This window comes from Microcaecilia unicolor, chromosome 8, assembly GCF_901765095.1.
Source record: "Microcaecilia unicolor chromosome 8, aMicUni1.1, whole genome shotgun sequence".
Taxonomy (NCBI): domain Eukaryota; kingdom Metazoa; phylum Chordata; class Amphibia; order Gymnophiona; family Siphonopidae; genus Microcaecilia; species Microcaecilia unicolor.
This window is the reverse complement of record NC_044038.1, coordinates 227,455,517-227,474,455: the sequence shown is the minus strand read 5'-3', so window position 1 is coordinate 227,474,455 and position 18,939 is coordinate 227,455,517. Positions and strand designations below refer to the sequence as shown.

General features: G+C 43.8%; 1 protein-coding gene across 2 annotated transcripts in view; it reads left to right on the top strand.

Annotated features, from left to right (window-relative positions):
- The window catches only part of LOC115475593 (protein-glutamine gamma-glutamyltransferase 5-like), a 170,186-nt gene that overhangs the window by 27,338 nt on the left and 123,909 nt on the right, over positions 1-18,939 (top strand). For both annotated transcript variants that reach the window (XM_030211445.1, XM_030211444.1), the window contains exons 6-7: positions 12,349-12,526; positions 15,617-15,755. In XM_030211445.1, coding sequence (XP_030067305.1) covers positions 12,349-12,526; positions 15,617-15,755 — 317 coding nt within the window. The remainder of the gene's footprint in view (positions 1-12,348; positions 12,527-15,616; positions 15,756-18,939) is intronic.

Sequence of the window (18,939 nt, the reverse complement as noted above, 5' to 3'; positions counted from 1 at the left end):
AACTTCCGTGGAGGCTTCATTAGAACGTTGGGGTTGCCTTTTATATAGAGAGATACCTTTTTTATTGGACATAACTTAATACATTTCTTGATTAGCTTTCGAAGGTTGCCCTTCTTCCTCAGATCGGAAGAAGGGCAACCTTCGAAAGCTAATCAAGAAATGTATTAAGTTATGTCCAATAAAAAAGGTATCATCTTATTTTCTTTTCCATGTTTTATTTTGTTTGATTTCTATTGATAACCTTTAAGAGTGGACTAACACTCTATCTATATAGAGAGATAAACCACAAAAAAAATACCTTAAATGAGCAAATGACCACTGCAAGAAAAAAGGAATGACACCTCCTTACGTACTTCAGTGGTCTCTGACCCCCCTCCCACCACCCTCGCAAAGAAGTAAATGAAACAGTACATACCAGCCAGGGTTGCCAGCTGGGAAAAATTTTCCCAGCCCCAAACAAGCCAAAAACCCGCCCAAAAACCGCCCGTAGCCAATCCCCGTCCCCCGCGTCACCGAACCCCGCCCCCTACGTCATCCAATTTGGACCAATAGAAGCCCCGGAAAAAACCGCCGAACTCGCACAGCGGCGACGGGAAAACCGCCCAAAAAACCGCATCCCGCGGCCGGTGAAATTTTCCCCCCGCCGCTGGCGAAAACCCTCCCAATTGGGCGGTTTTACCACCCACCTGGCAACAATGATACCAGCCTCTATGACAGCTTCAGATGTTATGGCCAAGTCCTATTAGAGCAGCAAGCAGGTTCCTGGAATAGCCTAGTGGTCAGTGCAGTACACTGTAGAGAAAGAGACCCAGGCCCATAATCCGCTCTAACTCTTACACTTGTGGTGGAAAGTGTCAGCCTCCCAAAAACCCTTCAAAACCTACTGTACCCACATATGGCTGACATCTGCAGCCATAAGGGCTATTGTAGTGGTGTACAGTTGGGTCCAGTAGGTGTTTCATGGATTTTGAAGGGCTCACCTTACAATTTAAGCAAGTAATGGTGAGATGGGTACCTGGGACCTTTTATGTTAAGTCCACTGCAGTGCTCCCTAGGGTGCCCCACTGCTATGCTGCAATGCCTGTGTGGCCAGTCTACTAGAAATGTTGGCTCCTCCAACGTCCCAATGGCTTGATTTTGTGCGTTTTTCATTTGGTCTTTTTTGGGGGGGAGGGGGGGAAAATGCTCCAAAAAGATAGATATACTAAGCATAACAATATCTAGGAGGAAATGGTTTGAAAATGGTCATATTCACTACTTGAATTTTGGACTTTTTCATCAAAACGTCCAAAGTTGGATTTAGACATCATATCGAAAAATGCCCCTCCATGTAACTTTGTAAGTCTAAGTGCTTTGAAAATACACCTCATAGTAGACTTGGTCTGTGTTTAATAGATGCAATATATGTGAGACAGACTGTTGAAGTGAAGCTGGCTAAGGAGGTTGAAATCATTCATTCATAACACTCTGAACTGCAGATGTCTACAACACATGACACTACTCACCCTTAATGCTCAACAATTTCACTTTCAGATAGTTAATGGTGACTTTTGTAAATTTCTTGCACACATTTATCTTGGACCCCTGTTCTTCTCCTTGGGAGATTGTGCCACATTAATTAACGCCTTTCCATTTTTCCATGTCTATGACATATCTATGAATGTGTCTGCTTCCAGGGGAGGAGGAAGCAGGGGAACAATGTAAAAGGGAAAGATGCAGTTGGAACAAACAGTTCGACTTTCATGGGGCTTACATTTTTGCCCCCAAAATCTTTAAAAGTCACTAAAAATTATGCGCATGCACTCAATTTGTACACGCAATTTAATTGAATAACGAACTAATTAATGCCAATAATTGGCTTGTTAACAAGCAATTATTGGCATTAATTAGATTTAATTGAAATATACAGGTATAAATTTAGCCATGAGATCTATACCTAAATTTTACGTGCAAGTTCAAAAAGGGGGCACAGAAATGGGAGGGTCATGGGCGGAATGGGGTGGAACAGGGGTGGAATGGGAGCGTTCCTAAAATTTATAAGGTGATACGCACCTAATTTAGGCATTATAATTTGCTCCAAAGTCCAAAATAAGAAAATAAAAACAATCAAACATAAACTATACAATACTCAAAGCATCAGGTTCCATCAAAAGCTTTCTGGAAGCTTTTGTTAAGTCATCATTTTAATCTTAAAGGATTTCAGAGATAACTCACTTCTAATTGACAAAGGCCAGAATTGCGCTCATAACTTTAGTCACTATATATAGAATTTGCTGGTGAATGAAAGATAATAAATAGAAATAAAACAAAACATAGAAAATAAAATAAGAAGATACCTTTTTTATTGGACTAACTTTATACATTTCTTGATTAGCTTTCGAAGGTAACCCTTCTGCATCAGATCAGAAATAAGCAAATGTTGGTTAAAAAATATATATATATATATATATATATATATATATATATATATATACTGTATATATCAGTAAAAAAGCCCCGTTTCTGATGCAAATGAAACAGGGGCTAGCAAGGTTTTTTTCTGTGTGCATGTGGGACTGTGTGTGTGTCCCTGCCCTCTGCCCTCTCTCCCTTCCCCTGTGCTGTCTGTCCCCTCCCCCCTGGGAGTCGAGTCCTCCAGTGTTAAGTTTCTTGCTGTGCTGTGTTTGTGTTACAGAGATAGTGAGGGCTTCTGCCCTCTCTCCCCTCCTCCCTCTGAGTCCTTCACTGTTACAGAGAGAGCGATTTGATTTCGTGCTTTGCTGTGTTTTCCTTCACTGTTTGTGTTACAGAGAGAGCGAGGGCGGGGCAGACACTCATGGAGAAAACGGATATCTCTCCCCCTTCACACTTCCGGCTGGAGGCTTCATTTAGAACGTTGGTGGTGCCTTTTATATATATATATATATATATATATATATATATATATATATATATATATATATATATATATATGTAAGTGAAACACAAAGGCATTTCAATGACAGTCTCACAGGAAGAGGGTGGGGTGAGTTAGGTGAGAAACAGGGGGAGCTGGGTGGATGGGGGACAGGGAGATATGCATGGTGATCAGAGGGTGACAAAGCAGTAGAATTTTATGGTTCATAATGGGATAGAAAGCCCAGATCTTTGTTAAGTCCTGTCTGGTGGGTGTCAAAATATTTAATCATGTTGACTTCAAAGGTCTTACATTCCTGGATTGTCTTAAAGTTTCCTTTTAGTATTCTCACCATAAAATTGTTGATGCAGCCTTCTGGTTTTGTAAAGTGCTGTCCCACAGAGGTGACGTGACATCCTGGTTGGCATTGGCATGTTTCATATGATGTCTATGTAGATTAAATCTCATCTTTAGCATCTGGCTTGTTTCTCCAATATAGCACCCTTCTTCACACTTTTTGCATCGAATGATATATACCACATTTGAAGATAAGCATGTGAAGGATTCCTTTATGTTGAATGTTTTTCCTTTAGTGAATGACTGTGGGATCCTGTGAAATGTGTTGGCACAGTTTGCAGCTAGATATATTGCAAGGATGTGTGCCAATCTCTTTTTTTTGTTTGAGTTTCTATCGGGAGCTCACTTTTTTTCACTAGTTTGTGTTTTAAGTTGAGTGGCTGTCGGAAGGCCAGCACTGGTGGCGATGGGAATATCTCCTTCAGTAGTTCATCCTCCTGAAATAGTGGCTGTAGATCTTTTATGATTGATTGATTGACTGATTGATTGAATGAATAAATAGTTTCACCAATGTGTTCTAATTCCCAAAGAATAGTAATACTTCTTGGCATGTGAACATCAGAAACTTTGCACACTGTGCGGAGTTATGGCTTGCTTTATTGAGCATAACTAGGATCTAATGGAACCCGTAATTCATGCGTAATTATGGGGCTATCACTTAGCTTAATATCTAGGAAAAGAGCAATTAAACAGAAGCTTACCCACTTGCAATTGCAGTATGTGAAAGAAATGTTATCTTAAGATGCATCTCTCATGCCTCACCCTTCCTCCTAGCTACATGCCAGTAGCTGGAAGCTCACTGACAAAGGAAGCTTCAGTCTTTCTCTGAGTATGCACATCCCCAAGCAAATAACCAGCACTGCAGTTTAAAGCAGAAATAGTCACACAGAGGAACTCGGAAATGCTCATAAAAGCAAGTTAGCTTGAGAAACATTGAGAGTTATTCTAGGCTAACAAGATAACCAGGGTAATACAGGGCTCTCCAAACCCATCCATGCTCCGCTGAGTTTTCAGCATATCTGTAACAAATATGCATGACATATATTTGTACTGTCTGGGTTGCAAATTAAGCTCATGCCTATTTTGTTTTGGCTCTCCTGAAAACATGGCAGAGTGTAATGTCAACCAGGGGGGGTTTGAAATGCCCTAGCCTAATGTTTTGCATTCTCAAACAAGAATAAGCATTTTCATTGCCAGGTACAGCATCATTTCTACTGGGTAAAAAAAAACCAAACTTATAGTGAACAATGACATTGGGTTAGAGGACTATTAATTAAAAATGAGCATGCGAGGTATATAAAATAATGAGTGGAGTGGAACAGGTGGATGTGAAGCGTCTGTTCACGCTTTCCAAAAATACTAGGACTAGGGGGCATGCGATGAAACTACAGTGTAGTAAACTTAAAACAAATCGGAGAAATTTTTTCTTCACCCAACGTATAATTAAACTCTGGAATTCGTTGCTGGAGAAAATGGTGAAGGCGGTTAGCTTAGCAGAGTTTAAAAAGGGGTTGGACGGTTTCCTAAAGGACAAGTCCATAAACCGCTACTAAATGGACTTGGGAAAAATCCACAATTCCAGGAATAACATGTATAGAATGTTTGTACGTTTGGGAAGCTTGCCAGGTGCCCTTGGCCTGGATTGGCCACTGTGATGGATAGGATGCTGGGCTCAATGGACCCTTGGTCTTTTCCCAGTGTGGCATTACTTATGTACTTACGTACTTAAGGTTGTCTGAGAGGTAATTTTATAACTGAATGCATAGACAGGCTGTGTATACTTCCAATCTGAAAATACCCTAGAGAATTTCTGCAAATAAAATTAAAAAAAAAAAAAACATTTACAACTGCATTTTGGTATGACAAATTGTCTGGTTATAAATGCATTTGCGTGTATTTTGAAAAGATGTGCATAAATGCAAACCCCTTCCCAGGCCTGTCCCCAGGAACACTTTCCATTCAGTCCAGGTAAATTTACATGGTGTATGTACATAACTTTAAGAAACAAGATGGCAAGCGATCCGCAAAATCCAACGTGGAGACAAACAAAGCAGATCAATCAGTTTGTCTCCACGTTGGATTTTGCGTGGGCGAATCTCTGAAAATAAAGTTTTGAACCATATCACTGATTGATCTGCTTTGTTTGTACATAACTTTACACACATGTCATAGATGCAAGTTTCTATCCCCCCCCCCCCCCCCCCCGATATGCAAAACCATTTAACTGAAACCAACAAACAGTGGATCCAAAAAAGTCCTCTCACAATGGTGTTTTTCTAAACAAGGTCTTTATTCTGAGTCAATAAAAACAACCCGACACGAATCGTGTTTCAGCCGTAAAGGCCTGCATCAGGGGTCTATAAATGAACATAAATATAATAATCAAAAACACATTAATACATATATAGAAAACACAATGCAATCTCTATAAAAAAACAAAAACAAATAAACAAAACAACATATGTTTATATAAAGGAACAACATATCCAATATAGAAATAATCTTGCAGAACAAATGACAGACAGTCAACTTTCTGCTAACTGAGAAATCTATGACAAAAATAATAAAAACATATTGCATACCATATCGTAAATTAAATTATGCATATTTGTTTTACACAATAACCTGTAACAATAAAAATCATGAAATATGTAAAAAAAACATATAAAAATATGTCTCGCTGCACCCTACGCCTGGAATAAACTTCCTGAGCCCCTACGTCTTGCCCCATCCTTGGCCACCTTTAAATCTAGACTGAAAGCCCACCTCTTTAACATTGCTTTTGACTCGTAACCACTTGTAACCACTCGCCTCCACCTACCCTCCTCTCTTCCTTCCCATTCACATTAATTGATTTGATTTGCTTACTTTATTTATTTTTTGTCTATTAGATTGTAAGCTCTTTGAGCAGGGACTGTCTTTCTTCTATGTTTGTGCAGCGCTGCGTACGCCTTGTAGCGGTATAGAAATGCTAAATAGTAGTAGTAGTAGTCTCTTGTAACCAGAGCTAATATTGTGATGTCATAATGCCTCAGGCCACCAATAAGAGCCAACCTCATCAATGATGTCACAATGGCTTGATTGTCCTGTACTTGGCTCACTTTTATTACATAGCTCTTTGAGCAGGGACTGTCTTACTTCTATGTTTGTGCAGCGCTGCGTACGCCTTGTAGCGCTATAGAAATGCTAAATAGTAGTAGTAGTAGTAAATAGAAGGATGAAACACATAAACTTAAAAAAAAACAAACACAAATATATATACATGGCCAGTTAAATGACACTTACCGGCTATCCGGCGATATTCAGTGGGAGATAGCCACCTATCCCTTGCCGAATATTCCCGGGTAACGCCTAGGAGATAACCTGCAATATCACGTGATATAGTCGTCTATCCCTGAATATTCAGTGCATACCTGATTCTTGTAAGTGCCCACATCAGGCCACTTAAATAGCTGGAATATCTTTGGCTGGTTTAAACTTAACTGAATATCAGCTTAACATAGAATCATGGTGGCGGATAACGGCCAAATGGCCCATCCAGTCCGCCCTTCCTCAGTAACCACTATCTCCACTAACCTGTCCTGTCAACTGGTTCCATTCCTTTAGCATGGAAAAAGTCCATTATATATCCAATCCAATTCTGAAATAGCTGACACTTGATCCCTCTCTTCCCAACAGTTATCGCCCTGTCTCTAAACATAAACATGAGTAGAATCTATCCCCCCCCCCCCCCCCCCGGCTGCAAGGGCAACAAGGAGTATAGAAACATGCAGTCATTTGGACAGAAGAGGTTATGAAGGACGTCTCATGTCCCAGGCTTAATGCCACATTGAGAAAAACTAGAATAGGAAACAAGTCCAAGGCAGTATGTGAGCGAGACAGGACTTGAGCAGTTATGCGATAAGCAATGCTTCTTGGCTTGTGTACCAGAAAAGCAGCATAGCCGAAGTAATCCAGCAAACAAGGAATCTATTGTTTACCTTGAATCAGCAGAGCTTGCATAAACTGCAATCGTCAATGTTGAAGAGAATATTTGGACTGGTAGTTCTTAATTAGCTGTTATTTTTAAAAACCATCTTTCTCTGTATCCTTTGCTGTGTTTGCGTATTGATCACGCTGTGTGTCACATTCCAAAAAACATATTTACTCAGCCTTGTCAAGAAAATTAGTTGCTTATTTTAGAAGTGCAAAAACCAGCACTTGAAGCTTTTCCTTGAACAAATGTCTAAGTTTCAATTTTACAAAGCTGGCATGTCTAAAAATGAAGAGTGTACAACTGAGAAGGGGGTGTGGTCTGGGCGTGTTTTGAGTGGGACTAGAGTGGGCCTAAAAAATGAGCATTTACGAAAAAGGACAAGATGGCCGAATAGAGCAGACGTGCGTGTTTGAGCTCCCGACTCACTAGACTGTGCAACGAGAAGTTAGATCCGTACCCTGTGCTGGTCATGGGGAAATGGAAGGGAAAACCCAAGGGCTTGGCCTCCGTACCTGGGAATGTACCCCCTCCTCGCCAAGCAATCTTAGAGCAGTTCGGGATTCAACCGCTGGCTATGCGGATGCCTGCTTCGGAGCTTTCCGTGATGACATCGGCGGAAAACAGTGCGGAGGCGATCTCTTTGAGTCCGCCAGGGAATACCATTCCTCCACGACCCGGAAGCATTATGACCCCGAAGGAGAAGACGGATGGAACTCCCAGAGTGGAGAAGATTCTACCGCCTTCAGGAGGCCTAGTTGGTGGTCTTTCTCCGATTGGGGGGGTTTTGTCCACGTCTACCCCCACTCCAACGGGAGTTGTACCGGTATTTCGGGAGGTGAAGAGACCCGAAGTGGTAACGTTAGACTCTATATGGGATGTTATCCAGGGTATGAATTCTCTACTCTCCCAGGTAACCAATTCTTTTACTCAAGAATTTGATAATGTGAAACAAGTTCAGAAACAGTTTACAGAGAAAATGCAAATCCAAGAAGGTCAAATGGAATCTTTAAAGATTGAACTCTCTGCTCTTCAGAATTTTGCAGGGACAGTGGTCAAAGATAGAGAGGTTCTAGTGAGGAAACTAGAATCTCTCGAAAATCAAGGGAGGAAGAATAATTTGCGGTTTATTAATTTTCCCAAGTCGCCCCTAATTCCAGCTATGGAGATGCTACGTAAATATTATACAGAAATACTTGGATTTCCACTTGAGGGATTCCCTCCTATTGTTCGGCTTCAATACATAACTGGAAGAAAGTCTAATCCTTTGAATCCTTCACCACAACAACCTGAGATGAACTTAACAGAGTTTTTGGAAAACTCTATAGAACTGGTAACAGAGAGAACTGCTCTTACAGTTTCCTTTGCACTTGAAATGGATAAGATGAATACTTTTAAATTATATTTTCGTCATTTGAATGATAAATTTCTTGGGGAAACTGTGCGTATATTTCCTGATCTAACCAGGGAGACTCAAGCCCGTCGGCGGGAGTTTTTGAATTTAAAAGCTAGAACCCTTGCACAAGGGGGCTCGTTTAAGTTAATATTTCCATGTCGTTGTATAATATCCCTGGATTCTGTTAACTATATATTTATGGAACCCAAGACGTTGAGAGAATTATTATCAGCCAAAGAAAGTAGAGATAGATTAACCCAGGACGCCCAATAGAGAGTGAAAGTGCTGAGTTCTCCGGCTGTGGGTGTTCCTCATGCCTCTGTTGGTTTGCTCTTTTTTTTATTTTTTCCTATGAGTTTACTCAGAAATCTTTACCTTGTATCTTGTCCTTAAGTTGTGGTCTACAAGATGTAAATTTACCTATGTATAATTGATATTATTATTTTTTTTTCTTCTTTTTATGTAAATAACATTTCATGTTATCTTTGATGACTAAATGAAAAAAAAAATTTAAAAAAAAAAAAAATGAGCATTTACTTCCCATGTCAAACTAAACATGACCAAGACTGAGCTTCTCATCGTTCCCCCTAAACCAACCTCTCCTCCTCCCCCATTCTCTATTTCTGTGAATAACAGTCTCATCCTTCCTGTCTCATCAGCTCTTCAGCTTGGAGAAGAGACAACTAAGGGGAGATATGATAGAGGTCTACAAAATAATGAGTGGAATGGTACGGGTCGATGTGGAGCATCTCTTTACGCTTTCCAAAAATACTAGGACCAGGGGGCATGCGATGAAGCTGCAGTGTGGTAAATTTAAAACGAATCGGAAGGAAATTTTTCTTCACTCAACGCGTAGTTAAACTCTGGAATTCGCTGCCGGAAAAGGTGGTTAAGGCGGTTAACTTAGCGGACTTCAAAAAAGGGTTGGACGGCTTCCTGGAGGAAAAAGCCATAGAATGTTATTGAATGGACGAGGGAATAATACAGCATTTCTAGGATGGGCGGGACAAATTGCTTGTTCTTTTGGCCGCTGTCGGTGACAGGGTGCTGGGCTCGATGGACCCTTGGTCTGTCCCAGCATGGCAATGCTTATTACTGAAACTGTCACAGAGACTGGTGACCCTTGACAGTTTTGCTTTTGAACAGGACATCAACCTCGGGGGCATCAAGGGAATGACCGCCCCTAATCCCTGTGGTAGAGCACTGCTCAGTAGCAGCAGGGCCGGTCCTAGGGTCTCTGGCGCCCCCCTGCAGACTGAGTTGGTGCCCACGCGTGCCCCCACCAGCATCTCCTTTCTCTCTTCTCCCACCCTGCCCCTGTCCAGCGATTCTCCGCCCCATCCCCCGCCATACCGCGCCGCCCTTGGTGCTTTAAATCTTTAATTTACCTCCGTTCCAGCAGCCGCATCATTTGAAAGCCCTGCCCCGTCTCTAGCCTTCCCTCCCTTCGTGAGTTCGTTCTGAAGTCCCGCCCTTGAGGAAATGACATCAGAAGGCGGGACTGCGGAATGAACTCACGAAAGGAGGGAAGGCTAGAGACGGGGCAGGGCTTTCAAATGACGCCGCTGCTGGAACGGAGGTAAATTAAAGATTTAAAGCACCAAGAGCGGCGCGGTATGGCACCACAGCGGCGCCCTTGAAAGCAGGCGCCCCCCTGCGGCGCTTACCCTGCTTACCGGGTTTGACCGGCCCTGAGTAGCAGCACTTTTCAGAAGCCTACATGCCCAGGGTAGCAGACGTAAACCCCGTCATTGATACCTCAGGACATAGACATGCATTCCCCTTCTGAAAGGCGGAATTGCAAGTTTATTTTTTACGTCCTCCCTAGTCCCACTCAGAACATGCCCAGATCATGTCCTCTTGCTATACGTACGTTTTAGAGTTTTAGACATGTATATTCCGGCTTTGTAAAATTGGGATTTAGTTATTTGTGAAATATAAATGTCTAAATGCCAGTTTATGCACTTCTAGAAGGGGCTCGAGACCTTCCTTTTTGGCAGTGCATACACTAAGAACCCAACAGGCGCCATACCCTTTTAGCCTGCGGCTCCCTCCGTGATAATTTGTCACCTCCCCTCTCTTCCTCTCCCTCCTTCGTTATTTCTCTCGCTCTCCTGTGACCTTGTCCACTGTACTTTGTACTATTGTTTGCTTATTAATTATTGTACGCCACATTGAGCCTGCCCATGGGCGGGAATATTGTGGGATATAAATGCCATAAATAAATAAATAAAACTCAAATAGCGTGTCAAAATTAAGCACCACTTTGCAACAACGCACACACTTTCTGCTGCAAAGAAAAAGAGGCATTCCAGGGGAGGGACTAGACCCATGCAAATGCCTTTTCTCCATCATTTGTTATGCCTTTTTTTTTTTTTAATAAGTCTGCAGTTAGCTGACCAGGAAAGACAAATGCCTGGGGGCATGAGGAGATTAAGTACCTGCCCACAGATCTGGTGACCAAAGGGAATCTTCAATACTTGTTTCATGAGTCTTGCCACTAGCTTAGAACTACACGTAAGAACCTGTCTTTTATAGTTTATGCTTTATTAGTTAAAAAAAAACTTTTAATATACTACATTTCGAGGAAAGAGCAAAGTGGTTTACAATAAAACTTTAGAGAAAAGAAATGGAACTACAAAATTCAACAGGAAAGCAGAAGCAAAGACCAGAAGGAAGAGGAAAGCAGGCAGGAGGTCAGACTGCTGAGGCAAGAGACAAAATAATGTGTACAATCAGGAACCAAATGCAAGTACAAACAGGTGAGTTTTCAGACTAGCCTTGAAAAGACAGCTAAAGACAGGGCGCTTTGGCAGTGAGTTCCACAGAGATGGTGCTAGATAGAAAAAGAAAATTTAGGTTGTGGAAATATAGAATCACTAGATAATATCAAATCAGGAAAAATCTTTGGAATCGGATTGTCCTGCCGCCAATGCCCTGAAGCAGCTAGACGAAACGCTGGCCACCGTTGGCTTGGGGCAGGGGAGCAAAGGATCAAAGAGACGCCTAGTGCCGACGGTTTGAAAGATAAGTGTTCTTTCAATCTTACTCTATTTATCATATGTCCGTTTTGTTGCAGTCAAGAGTTGTACTTTAAAGGAAAGTTATCAGTGTTATCTAACAATTGAGAGTAAGAAGGACAGTATAACACGTACAGCTTCTGTTTCTGTGAGTCTGACGCCCTGCACGTTGTATGTGCAGGACAGACTCACAGAAGTGAAGCCTGCCCTTGCAGATCCGCGCCGGAGAACAAGACTTGTTCGGCTGGTGGCACCAGCAAAGGTACCAGCGGCAGCAGGGGAGGGTTGGTGGCGGGAGGGGGGGTCGAAGGCGTTGGCAGTAGGGGGGTCCAGGGCCAAATCTAAGGGGGCCCAGGCCCCCGTGGCCCCACGCAGCTACGCCCCTGCTATAATGTATATGCATGAGCTAAATTAGCATATATTGAAACACTGTTTATGCTAATTTATCTCATATATAATTTATTGTGGGTGTCCTGAAAATCCAGTGGTTATAGGGTCCCTGGGACAGGTTTGGGGAAACTCTTTCCTAGAATATCCAACATCAGCCTTGGGTACTAGCTGACAAAATTGTTCAGCATGTGAAACACATGGTAGCTAAAAGATATGATAAATCTGTTCACATCTCTAATTTCTGTTTAGGTTAGGTTGCAAAACTATCTATTCTTTTAGTATCACTTTAAAAATATATATTTTCTTGAAAGCTATGCAATTTTTCTTTTAATGGCAGATCAACTGCAATGATGATGCTGGGGTGCTGGAAGGCAACTGGTCTGGAAATTATGCCAACGGGGTCAGCCCATCCGTATGGAACGGCAGCGTAACCATCCTGAGAGACTGGTATGCAAAGGAATGCCAACCAGTCAGATATGGGCAGTGCTGGGTCTTTGCAGCTGTCATGTGCACAGGTAAGCAAGCAACTGAAAAGAAACCTTTTCCGGAGACGGGAAGGCGGTAGAACTAGAGGACATGAACTGAGGTTGAAGGGGGGCAGACTCAGGACTAATGTCAGGAAGTATTTTTTCACGGAGAGGGTGGTGGATAGGTGGAATGCCCTCCCGCGGGAGGTGGTGGAGATGAAAACGGTAATGGAATTCAAACATGCGTGGGATAAACACAAAGGGATCCTGTTTAGAAGGAATGGATCCGTGGAATCTTAGCGGAGATTGGATGGCAATGCCGGAATTTGGAGAGTAAAAATGGTGCAGGGCGGACTTCTACGGTCTGTGCCCTGATCGTGACTGCATAGATAGGGATGGGCTGGAGTGTACATTTTAAGGGGCTTCGACTTCAGCTTCAGAACTTTTAGTCCAAGAAAAGTGCTGGGCAGACTTCTATGGTCTGTGCCCTGAGAATGGCAAGGACAAATCAAACTCGGGTATATATATAAAGTATCACATATCATGTAAATGAGTTTATCTTGTTGGGCAGACTGGATGGACAGTTCAGGACTTTATCTGCCGTCATTTACTATGTTACTATCCAGCTTATTTTCGAAGGAGAAGGGCGCCCATCTTCCGACATAAATCGGGAGATGGGCGCCCTTCTCCTAAGGGCGGCCAAATCGGCATAATCGAAAGCCGATTTTCACCGTCCTCAACTGCAAGGGGGCGTGTCGGCAGCTTACCGAAGGCAGGATGGGGGCGTGGTTAAGAGATGGCCATCCTCGGCCGATAATGGAAAAATGAAGGGCATCCCTGACGAGCATTTGGCCGACTTTACTTGGTCCCTTTTTGTTCACGACCAAGCCTTGAAAAGGTGCCCGAACTGACCAGATGACCACCAGAGGGAATCGGGGATCACCTCCCCTTACTTCCCCAGTGGTCACCAACCCCCTCCCACCCAAATGTCATACCCAGCTCCATCACAGCACTATGCAGGTCCCTGGAGCAGGTTTAGTGGGTACTGTAGTGCACTTCAGGCAGGTGGACCCAGGCCCATCCCCGCCCCCTACCTGTTACACTTGTGGTGGTAAATGGGAGCCCTCCAAAACCCACCCAAAACTCACTGTACCCACATCTAGGTGCCCCCCCATTACCCTTTAAGGGCTATGGTAGTGTTGTACAGTTGTGGGTAGTGGGTTTTGGGGGGGTTGGGGGTTCAGCACCCAAGGTATGGGAGCTATGCACCTGAAGTCCACTGCAGTGCCCCCTAGGGTGTCCGGTTGGTGTCCTGGCATGTGAGGGGGACCAGTGCACTACAAATGCTGGCTCCTCCCACGACCAAATGGCTTGGATTTGGCCGGTTTTGAGATTGTCGTCCTTAGTTTCCATTATCGGCGAAAACCAATGTCAGCCATCTCTAAGGTCAACCCAAATGTTGAGATTTGGCTGTCCCTGGCCGTATTATCGAAACGAAAGATGGCCGCCCATCTTGTTTCAATAATACGGTCGGGGACGCCGCTTTAGGGGGCTGCCCTTATAGATGGGTGCCCCCGTTCGATTATGCCCCTCTATATTGGCTTAAAAATGTGGAGGTTGGTATTCCAAAGGTTGTGTGCAGCTAACTTTGGACTTAACTGCACAGATCTCTTTGGACAATGCATTACTTCTGTCTTGAAGTGCATGTAGGAGAAGGTGGCCTGAGAGATGTTCAAGGGGAGGAACCAAAAGTAATGGAATTAGCACCAATATTCATGTATTAATAATAGCCATCATTTTTCTCTTCCCCAGATATTCATCTGATGGCAGTCAGTGGGTTTTTTTTTTAATGAGGGATGGCACAGGTTCTTTATAACTAAATAACGTTTTTCTGATTCAAAAATGGCCATATTCGTTACTGGATTTTTGGATGTTTTCCGCAAAACGTCCAAAGTCAGATTTAAACGTCATATCGAAAACACCCCTCTGTGTTACTATGTATCAGTGGTGTAGCCAGTATGGGGCCATGGGGGGCTGGGCCCCCGTAGATTTGCCCCTGGATCCCCTGCCGACGACCCTCTCGACCCCCCCTCCCGCCACCAAACCGCCATCGCCTACCTTTGCTGGCGGGGGACCCCAACCCCCGCCAGCCGAGCCGAGGTCCTCTTCTTCCCAATCCCGCGCAAGGCTTCGTTCTAGTCTGACAACCTGCACGTACAACATACAACGTGCAGGACGTCAGACTAGAATGAAGCCTTGCGCGGGTTTGGGAAGAAGAGGACCTCGGCTCGGCTGGTAGGAATTGGGGTCCCGCGCCAGCAAAGGTAGGCGACAGCAGGTTGGCGACGGGAGGGGGGTCGAGAGGGTTGTCGGCAGGGGGGGTCAAAGTTGGTGGCGGGGGGGTTCAGCAATGGCAGGGGGGTTGGCGGCACCGGGGTGGGGGGGCTAAAATGTGCCCCCTCACCTCGGGCTCTGGATCCTCCTCCCGCCAAAGTCTGGCTACGCCCCTGCTATGTATGTAATGAATAGTGTGTGATGCCTATCGAGTTAGTTTTAAAAAGATAGATAACCACGGAGCCCTTTTACTAAAGTGCATTAAGGTTTGCGGTTCAATGCAGCTTGACACAGAATTTTCCCGTGTGTTAACTGTAAATCTAACATGGCGCTTATTAACATTTTTATATCATTTTTATTTTGCAGGTCATTACTCCCTCCTATTTAGGAGATTCTACATTCTCCCACATTACCTCTGTGTTAGCCAGTTAGCATGCATTAAGCATAATGAGCTATCTGGCTAATGCATCCATGCTCCTTCCCCAAAAATATTTTTGTAAATTCACTAATACACAATTTAGCACAGGGAAGCAGTACAAATCTGAGAAAACGTTAACCTTGGGCGGTAGCTGCTTTCATTAGTAAAAGGGCCTCTATATCTCTGACATTATAGAAAATATTATCCAAAAATATTACACATATCCTTATAGCATTCATTGCTAAAAGCAACTTGCCGATTTCTAGTCTATTGGATACTGTATGGTGGGTATAAACTGTTGTGACCTTGCTGAGGATTTTTATTCCCTTTGTAGCTGTGAATACAATACATTTATTGGGGGGGGGGGTATTTTTTTTTCCATTTAGTAATGCGATGCCTTGGGATTCCATCCCGTGTGGTCACGAATTTTAACTCGGCCCATGACACCAATGGGAACCTGTTTGTTGAAGAACTCATTGACAATACCGGGAAGAAGCTTCGGACCAAGAACAGTGACAGTATATGGTGAGCCCGTCTGGAATCAGGCCCTTTGCACATCTAATTCTCAGTGTGCCGATGGAGAGAACCAATGGCAAGATATTCAGTCCTAAAGCAAGCGTAGAAAGTTAACCGTCCACTTGGAGACAGTACTGAGGTTTTTAAGTAATGTTTTAATTGGGTGATAGGAAAATGAATTACAAGGAATTCTCAACAGCACTGATTACAGAAAACCAGGCAACCCACAATGATTTGCCAATGTCAGTGGTGTAGCCACAGGAAGCCTGGGAGACCTGCTCCCCTCTCCCACACTTTTAGTTCAGGCCCTACCCAAAATTATGGCATTGTCTATTGCTAAAGCTGGCAGGGGCCCCCGAGCCTGGACAGCAGAAGTGATCCAGGACCGCCAAGAGGGGGGGGAGAGCAGGGGGGGACAAAATTCCACCAGCGCTGCAGTTCCCGGTCTCACCTGCCTGCCTCCTCGGCTCTGGGTCCCCTGCATTCAAAGCGGCAGTCACAGATCGCCTCCCTTCCGGCCTTCCCTCCCTGTGTCCCGCCCTCGCGGAAACCGGAAGTTGCATCAGACGAGGGCGGGACACAGGGAGGGAAGGCCAGAAAGGAGGCGACCTGCGACTACCGCCTTGAATGCAGGGGGCCCGGAGCCATGGAGGCAGGCGAGTAAGACCGCGGACTGCAGCGGCGGGGGGAGCGACGGGGGTGGCAGCGGCAGGGAGCAGCAGCGGCAAGGGGAGCGACGGGGGGCAGTGACGGGGGGCGGAGGCAGGGCGGCTTTGCCCCGGGCCCAGCCGAGTCTCTCAGTGGCCCTGTCCTCCACTGGTGGCAGGGCAGTTGCTGGCACTTTCTATAGGCCTCCACTGCCGATCTAGGCCCTCCCCCAAGCACATGCTCGGTTTTTTATTCTTTTTTTTTTAATATTTTTATTAGCTTTTTAAAGATACATCAAACAAAAGAAAAAAGCAACATGTACTATAGTACAATATAATAAAATGCACAAAGCTGAGTTCAAACAGAAAAGTTCTATAAAGTTCAGCCGTAGATGAGAGATAAAGGTCTAGAGTTTTCCATTTCTGAAGACCGATATTGTGTCCTGGTATAGAGTTTATTGCGGATTGCTCGTATGTTTTGTATAGTAAAATCCAGTTGCACCAAAGAACAACCTTGACTTGAGAGTTATCTTTCCAGTGCGATATTATTAGTTTCAATGCAACAGAAACTAAGAAGTCAAACCTCTAGTTCTGCTTTTCATCTAGTTCTGTTTTATTTTTCAAAAAAAGAAAAAGAAAAAAAATGCTTATTTTTTTCTAAACTGGGCATGTTCAAGGGGAGGGAACCCGGCACAGCAGTGGCTCACGGAAGTGCTGCCAACTGCCAGGCTGTGGGTGGAGGACCACTTCCAATGGCAGAGCTTGGGCATCTCTGCCAACTCAGATATTTGGAGGTCATGGGGAGAGCACCGAGGGCAGGGGGGTGGGAAAATTTTGTGCTCTCCCCCACTTTAGCCTCAGTTCCCTCCCTCCACCAAAAAACAAAATTCAAAGTCTGGCTACGCAACTGGCCAACGCATTTGAATTATAAATTATAGTGTAACAGCTCTTAGTGGCATCATGAATAAAACGAGCAAGAATTGAGCTACTGAATATCTTTCTATCATGGAAACTGAGAATATATAGAGTAAGATAGCAAAGAAAGACTCTCTGGGTCATCCAGTTGCTCAGTTTGTTTCTTTTCGCAATGCCAAAGACTACAGTTGATTTCTGGTTTTCCCCTTAGCTCGCATGTAAACATTTCACTTCCGAATATGACATTTGCATGGAACTACTTGCTCTCCATTTTAAGAGGTTTCGGTTGTGTTCAAAGCAAAAAAAAGAAAACTCCCATTCTCGTCCATAAGATCAGTGCCATTTCCAGCATTACACATAAGCCAGTCACCCTGCTGACTCAATATCAGCCCTGCTGTGAAACCAGTGTAGAGGCACTTCCAAAAAGATTCTTGTTTTTTCAGCCGGTGCTGCTCATAAGTTGAAAGTTGCCTTCAGGCCGGAGAAGTGCTAAACTGGTTCAGCAAGTTTCCGGTAACTCTACAATCTGAAGATTTTCCTTTGCAGCCAGGAAGTGCAAATGTTTGGTTCCTCTAGCCATCATCAAACAAGAAGCTTCACCCACAACTAAAGGCACCTTCTAGGGCCCAATATTCAAAATATTAGTCTCCTAAATATGTGCCCTATTTTCAGCCACACTTAAGAGCCTTAGTTTTCCATTGAAAATTCATCTTCTATAACTTAGCCACTCAAGGTAAGCGCTTTGATGCCGCATGCTTTCTGTAATGACATCTTGGTGCCAACATTCTATTCTTCACGATCATACCTAAACTTACACTACCCAAATTGCAAAGGACTTAAATACAAAACAACTTACGCATCCAGCTTCTCCTACGTAAGTGCACAACTGTGGAATGGACTCTCAAAAGCTGTAAGAGCAATCCATAACCATCTAAACTTCCGAAAATCACTAAAAACCAACCTCTTCAAAAAGGCATACTCCACTGATCCAACGTAAATCCTCATATCCAGCAACACAGCACAACCAATGATCGTACTGACTAATATACAATCCTGATTCCCTTCTACCTTCACGGTGCCTGACACCACCTACCTCATCTGACCACAATACAACCTTATATTTGTTATCAACCAACTGGCGAACGCCTTTACAGTATTATGTAAGCTACATTGAGCCTGCAAATAGGTGGGAAAATGCGGGGTACAAATGTAACAAATAAATAAATAAAATTATAGAAAAGTAGTGTAATTTGGCATCAACACAGCTACATTTCGGCACATCCATTTACACCATGTCTATGGCTGTCATAAGTTGGCGTGCCTAAGGTGACACACCTATGTCCCGCCCATGCTCTATCCATGCATACCCCCCCCCCCCCGCAAAGATATCACTCCCTTATAAAACAGTGCATAAGTACCAATTAAGGTGCCACTTACAATCACCCTGCATGTGCCCAGGTATTTATACGAGCTCTTTTTTTCCTTAATTTGTCTTTGTCTTCATGAAATCTTACTTTAAAACGGGATGTTGTCCTCATTCCTCAGTTCATACATGTCTAATTTCAATGTAGAAAAGCAATTTTGGGGGTCCATCCAGGTAATTGAGGAGTTACAGATCCCGATTAGACGAC